The sequence below is a fragment of the Cataglyphis hispanica genome, chromosome 5, assembly GCF_021464435.1.
Source record: "Cataglyphis hispanica isolate Lineage 1 chromosome 5, ULB_Chis1_1.0, whole genome shotgun sequence".
In the NCBI taxonomy this organism is placed as follows: Eukaryota; Metazoa; Arthropoda; class Insecta; order Hymenoptera; family Formicidae; genus Cataglyphis; species Cataglyphis hispanica.
The window spans coordinates 3,113,912-3,127,126 of record NC_065958.1 but is presented as its reverse complement, the minus strand read 5'-3'; the positions used below and the strand labels follow the sequence as shown (position 1 = coordinate 3,127,126).

Genomic DNA, 13,215 nt, shown 5'->3' with positions numbered 1-13,215 from the left:
AACTTGCCGTCCTATGCATTATTAACAGTGCTCGTATCTAGATTTTTAATGTGTACTTCTGCAATATAAAATTAATTGAAAATTATGATAGTTTAGTGAATATAATACAGAGAGAAAGAAAGAGAGAAAGAGAGGGAAAAAGAATGTTTTCTAACTTATGTAATAATTATTTAAAAAAAATACAAAATAAGATTCAACAAATATCACAAATTCATTAAAAATTAATAATCATACATTTTCATTGTTACAAAATATAATGTTTCATGTTTAAAATATGTTATTTTGCAAGTAATATAAATAGCAAACGATAAGTTTTACAGAAATCTGTAAGAAATTTATGTTTGAAAGAATCTCTTCTAAATCAATTATCTCGTCTTTAATTATAATTTAATGATAATTAAATTCTGTTATATAATTTAATCTGATAATACGGGAAGACAAGGAAATCTTGCAGATATCAAGCAAGTTTTGGATATATTTTCTTCAGGGTTTCTTGCTATAATAGCGAGACGATTAAGGAACTTTCACCTCGGTTAATAAATCAACTCGTTTATTTCACTCAAACGCGCTCTTTCTCTCTTTCTCTTCTCGGCTTAATATTCAAACTTAGGCACACGAATAAACATTTTGATGAAATCGGCAGTGGAGTAATTTAGTAAAGCTCGTGAACTAACTAACATTGCTAAATATTATATATCTGCACGACGAAGAGTAGTAGATTATAGAATTATTTTCAAATTTTCAGCTCTCTTACATAAAAGTTATTTTTTGATACAGAAGCATCTTCTTATAACTTAACATTATTTTCATTTATCATAAAGTTTGGAATTTGTCGCTCTCCTTTAGTGTCATAAATATTTTATAGGGTCTCTATAATATATCATAAACACTATACATGTATAAAATTTTATCGTCAGCAAAATAACTGTGAATCATTATAAAATTTTTAACTTGACTTTGTTTAATCGTTCATTATGTATACATAACTTTTATCCGCAAAACATTTATCTTTTTCTTTTTTTACATATATTTATTTATTAATGCGTATTCTTTCAACGATTGCCGTACGTCGTAAATTATTTACTAGCAAAACTAAATTTAATAAAGAAATATTTATAGAACTTTTACGTTTAATACAATGTTAGGAAAATAATGGAATTACCTCATGGTCGTCAGTCACGTTTACTCGAAATCGGTCCCGCTCGAGCTCCTCTACACGCTCAGATTGGCTCTATCGTGCCACGATAAACGCTCTTGCGAGTGTGAGATCCAATGATGGAGCGCTTTACAAAGCTCTCGAAGTTGCCGTCGCAACTTCGGACTTTATAGCCGCGCCGGGCCGAATTAACCCCCTCGCCTCGTTTCACAGCGTGGGGTCAAGTGTTGTAGAACGCCGGAGGAGGTCTGCATAGCAGAGGGTCACGTAAACGTTAAGTGGCTGATTTTACGTGCTGAGATAATCACGACGAGCCGCCTCGATAAGCTATCGAAGGTGCCTGTCGACATTCGCGATCCCGAGCGTGTTTCCCTTCCCGTATAATCACCTGCACATATATTTCTCACGATCGACACACGTTACGTCAAAAACGATGACTGCATCGCCGTGATTTCGCGTTATTTATATTGCATAATTCTATGCGATCGTGAACCTTGAATTATCTCGTGTAAAAACGCAAATGCTTTTCTAATATCTTGAGATTTTCCGCGGCCCGACACACATGAGAAGAACGAGGATATAACGTAACATTTCAAATTAGCCTTTAGATATTCCATTCAAAGGAAATTTTGAAAATATTTTTGATTATTTCCAATACACATATTTGTTGGAATAAAGTTTGACTCTCGAAGAAAAACGCGCTTAATGAGTTATCGCTATTTTTACAGTACTCTTGCATAATATCTATCTTAAAATGTTTTATGCATTTAGTTATATTTTTGTCAAATTTATCTAATGATTATTATATTATTTTTATTTTCAAGATAATATATTTAAAAAGAGAAAATATTTTGCAAAGAAAATAACGCGATAACTCGGCAAATATCATGTTACTTCTATCAGTTTTCAAAAAAATGAAATTCGATAAAAAAAAGCACGGTACACAAGGTACGTGAAAGGCACAGAAAGGCTTACGTGAATCCTCGTATTCCTCTAGTGTATCTGCGAACACAAATGACTACCAGTCTAATAAGTCGCCTGTGTCATACCAGGACTTCACGTTGGATTTTTACTTTCGACAATTCTGGACGGATCCACGACTCGCGTTCAAGCAAAGAACGGGCGTCGAGACGCTCAGCGTCGGCTCCGAATTCATCAAGAACATTTGGGTACCTGACACCTTCTTTGTCAACGAGAAGCAGTCGTACTTTCACATTGCTACCACCAGCAACGAGTTCATTCGTATTCACCATTCGGGAAGCATAACGCGTAGCATACGGTAAGTATAAAATATTTATATTTATATATAGCTACCATAATTATGCCCGATTCACACAAGTAATATTTTTAAAGTGTTAGATTTTTTGCATAATAAGACCGCATTTGAAAATTAATGAAATAACACGACTTAATTGCACCTTTTTTCTCTATCTTAACAACAAGCTTTAATTTAGATTATAATTGAAAAAAAATATATATTATATCGAGCTAGTTAAGCAGATATATAATTCAGAATTGTTACTTTCACCATCCGGGGAATACATTGACAATATTTTTTGCGGCTGTAAATCGAGCCCATTGTCCTCTATCACCATAAAACATTCGTGGCACTTCTGGGACCAATTGTGCCCGGCACGACAAATTTGTTCCCTGTAACAGGGCCTCCTCCCCTTCTTGCTTGACACAGCTCGTATCATTTCTCCCTATCTGACCCCTTCTCGAGCAGCCGGCAGTGTTCCGGTATTAACGCGCTCGCTATATTCAGACGATCCATGCATACCTAAGTTGCGCTCCCCCGCAATATCGTTCCATTATATTACATCCTCGACTTCCGAATCGGAACTGCCGAATCGAGTTTCTCGCTGTCGGGAATGGAGGAAGAATATCGATGAAGCAGCGCGCGCTCGTTTACGAGAATAAATTCTTCCCCGCTAGAGAACGGGAATCATCGATCACTGTCGCGTACGAAACATGCGAATACGTTACGTCTATGTAACGTTTCATTAAAGAGAATGGACATATAGGTAACAATATGGCATATCAAATCAATACGGATTGGTCGTTACATGCTAATCTTAGCGCGACTCAAACGTAATGAGGTAGACAAATAAATACAAATTAATTTACACACACTTACACACGCATACAAACACACATCAGCCTTATTCGGGTGCAAATGGATTGGCTATAAATTTCCCTATTCGTAAGATCGCAAAACACTTCGTCTCGGTCGTTAAATGGATTTCAATTGAATGTGTTTCAGCTTAACGATTACAGCGTCGTGTCCCATGAACTTGCAATATTTCCCGATGGACCGGCAATTGTGCCATATCGAGATCGAAAGCTGTAAGTACGCAACATATGCGCGAATGTACACAGACATATTTTATTATATAAGTGCATACAAATGAACAAAATACGATATTTCTCACAGAATTCGACATCCTCGCCTATGTTTCTTTTACTCGACATACTAACACGTACATACATACTTACGCACATTATAATGAAAGTCAGAGAGACTTTTTCATGCATTTCTATATTACTTTTTATAATGACAATCGACAACTCGTCGTATTTTTTTTTTTGACGTCAATCATGCACGTGTACTTAAAAACAATATATAATTAAAAGAAAATTGCTAAAGATTTTTTCTGACAAATGTAGAATCAATCAATATAATCGCAATGTACGAAGTATATATATAATAATATCTCAATAATAAATCTATTGTGTTAACTTATAAAATAGTTTTAAAAATAACAACTATGTATTTGATAGAGATGAAAGTAAAATTTTTTAAAAACAACGATTATCAATTACGAGTAATATCTTTGAAAAATATTGAGGTATCGCATTCATTCTAATATTATTTGATTGGCCGCAATTGGAGTTCTCAATAAAATAGATTGTAAAAGATAAATAAACGATCAATTCCGGCATATGAACTCGTGCGTATAATTCCAAAATAACATCGAAAGAGATACGTAGAAAATATTTTTATCGAAAGTCGATTGTCGCTGAATCAACGCGATTCGACTGTACATCGACTTAAACCTTTTTTTTCAGATAAACACAGAAAGATGTTTCTACCGTGTATATTTGCGTCAAGCATAAAAAAACAAAAAATTTATATCCTCCTCTATCACACGCTCACACAGAGAATACTGTCAATTTCCATAACCTGTCACTTTCCACTTTTCCTTTCTCTCTTTCCTTCCTCTCACCTTCAACTACCAACGGTCTCTGCCTTCTCTCTCGCCCTTTTCCCGACATCAGGTTTAACTTCCTTCTTTCTTCTCTATCTCCCCCTCTCTATCTGTCTATCTGTCTGTCTGTCTGTCTGTCCGTCACTCGCCACTTCACACGCTCACTCACACGATCAGTCAGCCACACAGTGAGAATCACTCCCATTCACCTCGTTCACTCACTCGCTCACTCACTCACTCACCCGCTCTCGCTCACACACTGGTTGGGTTTCTCTTTTTTTTATTCCATACACAATGATTGTACGTGTGTAACAACATGGACTTGCAAAATCGGGCATTTATCTTGTTGCCTTGTTTTTTTTTACTTTGTTCTCTTGCAAAAATTGACGAACGAAAAAAGATTTACGTGGCATTTCCAATATTAACATAAATAGAAAGATATGAAAAAAATTACGTGTATAAAATTTTGTTCTTGTTTGTTCCATAATTATGGCAATAAAAGTCCGATTCTGCAATTAAGCACAGTGCGCGGTCAGCAAGTACCTTAAGGAGAAGCTTTGACGCGCCGTATAACAACGGCTTCTGTCGATACGCGCACTATATACACAAACTTAATCATATCGATAAGACGCGTCTCGATTAATCGAGTCGTATTGTTATGAAGATAGAAATCATAGATTAATTAGGAGTTGTAATGCGCCGTGAAAACGGCCTAATGCGCGGATACACATGCGATTAAAGATTATCACTCAGTATATGTGTGCGTGGGTATGCGTATATGTGTGTGTGTGTGTGTGTGTGCGTGTGTCGATACGTGTAATAGCGCTAACGTTTCACTGTCACAAGCTCGTGTTGTCAGATCGTCATTACTGCAAATTGCACGGTGTGTTGATGTACAAAAACAGCAAACGAAAATTTTGAACGTCTTTTTTAAGATCGTTTTATTATTTATCTACATACGCTCGCATCATAAAATAATTATCTTTGTTCATTGTTATTAGCGTTAATAATTCGTACACGTGATGAAAACATATACTGCGCAAATTGTCTGAATAAATTAACATGATATGGTTACTCCAAATCAATATTATGATAATGATTACATAATGAATAATTAAAAATGCATGTAAATGTTTTTATACAGAAACGATCGGGTTTGTAGAATATTTTCAGAAATGCAAAATCTGCAAGACCACGTTGCACATATCGAAAGCAATTGACAAAAATGATTACGAGCGATTTAATCAAACATCTTTGATCGTACCAGATTGAATCGCTCAACATTGCCGATTTATATATAGGATGATGGAAAAAGTTTGGCTTTAACTTCGCCCCCGCTAAAAGATATCTATATTAAAACCGACTCAGTCAGTCGTGGAATAGGGTCGAAGGGTCACCGGAAGTCCAGCGTACGAGATATCGTAGAGAGTCGACCAAGTTGGTCGATTAGTTTCGTCGAGAGTAGAAAGCTCGGACCTCTCGCAAGCGCCCTTCCGTCCTTAATTAGACAGACTCGAACAAAAGTTATTACGACCATTATAAGAGTTTTGTTACGATACATTCCCACAATACGGAAAAATTTTCGTATAAGTCACTAAACTTTCGAGACGATTAGAAAGAACTATATTTACAAACTTCTATTAACTTTAACATAGATTTTACTTTGTCGCTTTCTAATTGAAGAAATTCTTCTAATGAAAGATAAACTGTTAAATACGGTTAACCAATATTGAGATAAAGTCAATTGGAACGATAAATATAATTCAGCAAGTTATATTACTTTGATAGTTTAATTTTACATTCTTTTCTAGATTTTTTTTATGAGCATTTGACATTAATGTATTAATTCTGAAATGATATCATGCCAAATTTTGCTTGAAAATCACATTTATTGACAGATTGAAAACTGTCAATAAATGGAAGCTATATAATAATATTATATTCGCAATCCCCTGTGTGGTTTAACCGCCCCAAAATCTCTTCGTTTCTATTTATAATCGTAGATTTGATGGATGTTTTTGCGCGCAAATTCTGCCTGAAACGTATCGCGGTTGATGAGATCTATAAAAGAAGAAGGCGGGGATGCGCTAAATTTGTAGAACTCTGGAGAGTTTCTTGATTAGTTTCGCTGGATTGAAGTGTCGGATCACGAACGTCGTTTCGCTCTTAACTTAGCCATTAAGCGCGATATTATTACCCTTCCCCGTATCGATTTTATATTACTGCGATGGTGAGAATGGTGCTAGTTCGTGAGTATTTTTGCAACTAACCACAGTTTCTCACAATCTTTTGATTGCTTAAAAAAAAAACAAAGCGCCTTTAGCTGTTGTATTCTATGTGCACAATAAAATAAAATCTTTTATTAGCGCGAATAGTCGTTTCGTCTTACAGGTATTAGTAAATTCATTTCAAGGGATATATAATCGTGACCACACACGAAAATAAACGTGCAGTTTGCAGTAATGACGGATCGTAGCAAACGAGTTCGCGTATCATTATTCATCGCTCGTCGACACGAAACGATTGCGACTTTCACGGTAAGAGAGCGACAAAGTTCGGATTACTTTCCTGAAGTAGCTTCGACTATAAAAAAAAAAGAAGCAATATACGTATCCAATGACCAATACGTTTACAGGACACGCTTTGTCACATCCTACGCAAAGACCGTATGCGAACGTATATTTACGAACATTCTCCGAGAAGGGTCTCCACTCTACCAAGATACCGCTGACTGTGAGTCGTCACGTCGGTCTTAGCTGAATTCTCGCGTGATTTCTCAATGATCGCGCGGTCATTCGACAATGAATACGACTAATGACGTATTCTACTGAGTAGACACACGACGTATCCCTCTTACTATTACGCTGTCGTTGTCGAGCGGGGAAAGTTCCTCGCCGATTACATACGCGCATGCAATTAATCGAAACGATCCGCAGTCATCGTTTAGTAAAATGTATGAATCGAGCGAGGATTCTTTTTTCGGATTGGCAATTGACAGAAATGCTGAGTGAAGGTATCTAGTCCGCGATCATTAATACACGTACGTCTGAGAAAGTAAAACTTGTTCCGTTCACGAAATCGAGATGGTGACTTTCTCCGAAAGAGAGGCTGCACTCAGAGAGAAAGATCAGGGAAAGCTAGATACATCACGAGGCATACGCACAATTGTAAATATACAAAACGAGAAGAGCTCTCAACGTGCGCTGCTGCTGAAATTCAATCCCGGAATCAAAAAAAGAAGGCGACGAAAGTGTGCTGTTTAAACACTACTTCACTACTGTGCCACTCACCACTACCACTGATCACTGGCCATCACTCAACCATCACTTACCGACTTTCCTCTCCCCTGACTTTGAAGGGCCTCCGACATATAGCACTGAGCCTCGTGTCCGGGGACGTAGTAAGGGCCGACGACGGCCAGCCCCGAAGGAGGCTAAACCCAGAAACGGCGTGTCAACAATGGTCCGACCGAATTAAAACGCATTGTGCATCTAGCCAAGCGCATGTAAGAACGAAACGACTGCAACATTACCCATGGCGTGCCACGCCGTGGTTACGTTATCGGTATGCCTATGAATCTGCTTGCGATCTAATTCTAATCTATGCGATTCTCTTGTTCCGGTATATGTCTCCTTCCTACCTTATCTCCCTTCAAGCAACCTCTTTGTGCGTATGGTAGAGCAATAAATGTTAAGTTAATCTAACATAAACAAGCATGCAGTCGGCATGGATATTTACTTTTGGTCTGCTCCAGAGAATAAGATTATCAAAAACAAGATAAGTAGGATATTAAAAAATTAACAAGATAAGTAAATTGAAACAATGGTATTTAACACGATAACTTGCATGAATTATTTATTAATACATAATAACTAAAATTTTATGCGCCTCCATTTTGGTTTTAAAATTTCTATTTCATAAGTAGTATCAGTTTGTATGAAATCTTTATGTTTTACATCAATATTAATTGTTTAATTTATAAAAAAACTTTTTATCTTTTATGATAATAGTCTGATGTCTTAATATTTTTGCATCAATATGATATCGGTTCAACAGAAAAAGATCGCATTTAAAAAAAACAAATTTATGTTTTTATATAAATTATTACATCAACATAAAGGGAATCATTCTAAAAATGCGATCCCTGCATATAAATATAAATATAAATATATAATAAATTTAATTAATTCAATCCTGATACTCGAGAAGACCTCGATAATATTATACGTTTGACCAAGAATAATATTTGAATTTTAACAGAAGGAGACCGTTAAGCCCGCATGGAAATTCGCGTTTCTCACAGAACACGGAGAATGGAGCATGTAGCACAGAGCATGCAATATAGGAGATGAAATGCACAGTGTAAAGCATGTAGCACATATATATAAATCTACCTAATCCCCCGAGCCTGTGTGTGTGTCACCGTAGCATGCTATGCACGAAATTCTTTCTTTTTCTTTGTCTCTTCTCTCTCTCTCTCTTTCTCTCTCTTTCTATCTCTATCTCTCTGCTTCTCCATATCTAATTATACTTTCCACTTTTCGTCTTAAACCTAAACTTGCTCTGCCAGTACCATAGTCCTCAGTATTTTGCTAATTTGGCCGCAGTCCTCTCTTCCTGCAGTATTCAAGAGTTACTACTACAACCCTCCCCTCTTCACCCGACCCTTTTACCTCTCGTAATGCTTAATGTTGCCCCTAATCCAGAGTCTCTTTATTAAAACTTTATTTTTAACTTTATTAAGAGAGTACGAATTTATATCTACGCTGCACTTAATTATGCGACGATCATCGGCAGAAATAACGAACAAACGGACGTTAATATTTTTGCTAATCTTTTCTTCGAGGCGGGCTCATTACTGCTGGTGGATGCGATATTCTTGTTCCATAATTTTTATTTAAGCGTAAGCTCATTTGCAAGTATAATGAGCATGTGACAGTCGGAAACATTTACAATTGAAAAAAAAAAGAAAAAAACGCGCTGAAATACATAGAATATATCCGAGATATTGTGAAACGTCAGCATTACTATCCTCTCATTAGTATGACGATCATAAATTTCTCACGCGAGAGCTGCGAGTGAGTAAAACTCGTTATTTCCGTCGCTCACCGGCAGTGCCGAACACGCCCGTCGCGAATCGTAATGTCATTACCGAAATTGTGTTTTGCGCGAGGTCGCATACAGCTGTGCCGTGACGTATTACCGAACGGGATGAAAAACGTCGCGGCATCCAAAATCGGATTCCAAAAACAAAAGCAATTAATCTGGCATATTCGGAGGCGTACCGCTTAATCCACGTTTGGCCGATGCTCGCGCAATGTGGCCGCCACCGCGACGGAATGCCACTTTGGTGTTTGGAATGCGGTGTAATGATCGTAATCACCTAAGATTCAGATACGGAGGAATGTTTCTCCGGTGCGGTATGTACGCGCTGGAGGCCACGCGAAGGGAATTGGATGGCGAAGCTCTAAGCGCGAATTATGATCGATAAATAAAAAAAAAAAAAATTGATCGCAGATTATTCATTGAGAGGAGTGAAAAGTAGAAGAACCACAAATTAGTAGATTGCATTAGAATCTTTGCTTTCTAATGCAGAATAAGATGTCATCGATCAAAATCAATTTTCGCGTGCCTTCGGCCGACGTAAGCGCACAAGCTCGGTTTTGGAAACATCATAGACACGTCGGAGAAGGCATTACTTTTCATGAAGAGAAAATATCAATATAAATCTTGATATAAAAACTTGCAACATTTTTTTTATACAACCTCAAAGATAAGATATCAAAAGCCGAAATTCTCGTGCAGAATAACATTGCTCTAATTTTCTTATAAACTTACAGCTTTGTGATATAAAATTCTTCCAAAAATAAAAGTCAAGGTTCACGACAATTCTTTTTTTTTTATACCTACGATAGTGCATACTTGCAAAAAAAATTTCAGACTACTCTTTTTAGACCAAAAAGAAAAAAAAATATATATATATAAATATAATTTTTTAATTGAAATTATAATGCCTAATTTGATAACGTCTATGATACAGCGGCACGAAGGGCATCCTAAATCGATTCCGCGCGAAGAGAAATTCATGCTATTTCCCGATAGAATTGGATCGTGACAACAACGGGAACCGCTTTAGGTTGCTCGTGATAACTTTGCTTCTAATTACTGTACTCCCCGAGGTACCCGCCCTCCCTGTCCCGTACTGAACACTACCTCAGTGTCTAATTATTGTATGTTAGAGCGAAGATATTTGTGTTCTTGTTCTCCCGGCAGTTGGATACACAATGCGCGATATTCGGTACAAATGGAACGCCGGCCTACAGTCGGTCGGCATCTCGAACGAAGTGGAACTACCGCAGTTTCGCGTGCTCGGTCACAGGCAACGACAGACAACCATACACCTATCTACAGGTAGATATTCCCCTCTTATTCGTTCTTCCTTGGTCCAAAAATTCGCGTCAATATAATATATGTAATATATATATTTATTTATATATATATATATATATATATATATATATATATATATATATATATCAAAATGTGCTCCCAAGTATAATAATTACCTTCGCGTATAATAATGCCATTAATGCGAGATAATAATCTTATCTCAGGAATATGTGTAAATATGCACCGTATTCACGCGGGATTACAATTTACGCAGAATTCCCACGATGCATTATATATATACTACATGTATATATAATGTGAATCCTATTTTTACCCGCACCGATATGCACCGATCACTGTCATCTTCTCGCGAATACGAATTATATAAGAACGAGCTTAATGGACTACTGCGTGGTCTTATGGCCATTAATATCGACCGATCGACTAATCGACTCATTTTGTCTTACAAAAGACGCAGACGTTAGTTGAGATACGCGTATCCATTGTTCCCGGACGTGATCTCCTCTTCACGCTTGTAGATGGACGGTGTACTATTTTCACTTTTATTGTGACTTTTATTACATGTACTTTTTACATACTTATTACATGTGTAAGTATAAATCTGTAAACAAAAAAAGTGAACATTTCGATTTATAGAGTTTGTAATTTAGATCTCTTTCAATGCGCGAATTAAATAATATGAAAATGTCCACACATGTATCTTGGTAACAAATACATATTTTATATAAGTCGCTAATGAAATAGTATTACGTCCATCTCTATTTGGCCTAACATCCACCATTTACATCAAAACAATAATCGACACGACGTACGGATAATACGCGCCTTTCGCTTCTCGATCGTGCTTAATGATCGTGAAGCTCGTCCACGATCTCATTACACGTCAGATATATATTCCGTTTACGCTCCTTTAAAAGATAATTGAATTTGAGCTCTCGATAGCTCTCATCGCGAGAGCACTTCTTACGAAGGAGGACAGAGAGTAAGATAAACTGAGAGGGACAGATAGATAGAAAGAAAGAAAGAGAAAAGGAACAAAAATTATGAACAGAGAGAAAAGGGAGAAAGTGAAAGAGAGCGGACTCGTGAGGTTTGATGGGGGTGCGAGGTAAGTGGAGGCCCCCTCGGAGCTGAAATGCGTTTGAGGGCTTCCGCGAAGGTACGTACCAACCGCGGGGGGTCTCTCTATTTTTTCAGTCGGATACACGATGAGGGACATCCGGTACAAGTGGAACGAGGGCCCGAACAGCGTCGGAGTCAGCAACGAGGTCTCCCTGCCTCAATTCAAGGTCCTCGGTCATCGTCAACGTGCCATGGAGATTAGCCTTACCACCGGTAACGTATGAACATAACCCCCCCACCCCCCCACCACCAACAAATAATTGTTCAACCCTCGCTTTTAACGGCATGGGTAAGGTGGAGAGACACGTGAGCGCTATCCGATGTCCGCAGGCGCAATTGCCGCTCGTAAGACAAACCGTCATAATCCTGTGTACCTTACTTACATAAAGCCGTCGATCGATCGATCTCTCTCTTTCTCGCGATCTCACGCGTTGTTGCAGCCTCGTCGAATAGCGGAGCTGGCTGGCATTTCGGCTCGCCGCGCCGGCTCGAATTCGAACGATTAGTTGCGGTTCAGCCGCGGAGATTTTCTCATTCAGAAATCAGTTCTATATTTCTTCGCTTAGTCGAGATTATGAGTAAATTATCTTCGCAATTATCTTTGTTTAAACATCATGATGTATCAATCTCTGCGTCATCTTCTCTTGTGGCACGAGTAATTATGGCATTCAATGATGTAATATGCTAACTTGATTCGAAAACGACCTTACGTAGTCACGAACATTGCCTCAACCTTTCATCCTTCAATGTTTCATACGCTCGCATACCACTGATTCCGCTGCAGGCGATAACTAGATGATGCACAATCATGGCTAACGATACGGGAGGTGGATTAATGTCTTTCTTTCTCCTCGCTGCACCTTCTTCAATAGTGGCGCACAAGAAATAAATTGCCGCCAATTCGCTAAAACGGAAAAAAGCCATTATAGGGTACGAATTGCGAGATAACTCGATTTCCATCTTCGTCGATTCTTCATCTCTTCCTTTTCGCATCTTAAACTTCTTGAACGGCGCACGATACACGCCGCCAACACTTCATACGGCAACGTGCATGCAAGCACATCTACATTAGCAGACGTATGTATACAACACGAGCACAAAGTGTCGCGCATCGACGACGAGAGTTTCACTTAACATCCAGCCAGCTCTGGCGCGCCGTATTTCCGGCCGACGCAAGAAATGGAAAGAGCTACTCGCAAACAATAAAACCGTTTTTCCTGGCAGCAGAAATCAGCAACGGAGCAAAGAGAGATCGAAGGGTCGAAGGGAGGAAAGTACAGAAAAGAATGAGGGGTGGAAGAAGGAGAGGGAGAGAGA

General features: G+C 38.0%; 1 protein-coding gene across 8 annotated transcripts in view; it reads left to right on the top strand.

The window, feature by feature from the left end:
* The window catches only part of LOC126849686 (gamma-aminobutyric acid receptor subunit beta), a 72,303-nt gene that overhangs the window by 50,011 nt on the left and 9,077 nt on the right, over window positions 1–13,215 (top strand). For all 8 annotated transcript variants that reach the window (XM_050591784.1, XM_050591780.1, XM_050591786.1 and 5 more), the window contains 3 exons: window positions 2,209–2,435; window positions 3,420–3,502; window positions 11,974–12,111. In XM_050591784.1, the coding sequence (XP_050447741.1) occupies window positions 2,209–2,435; window positions 3,420–3,502; window positions 11,974–12,111 (448 nt within the window). The remainder of the gene's footprint in view (window positions 1–2,208; window positions 2,436–3,419; window positions 3,503–11,973; window positions 12,112–13,215) is intronic.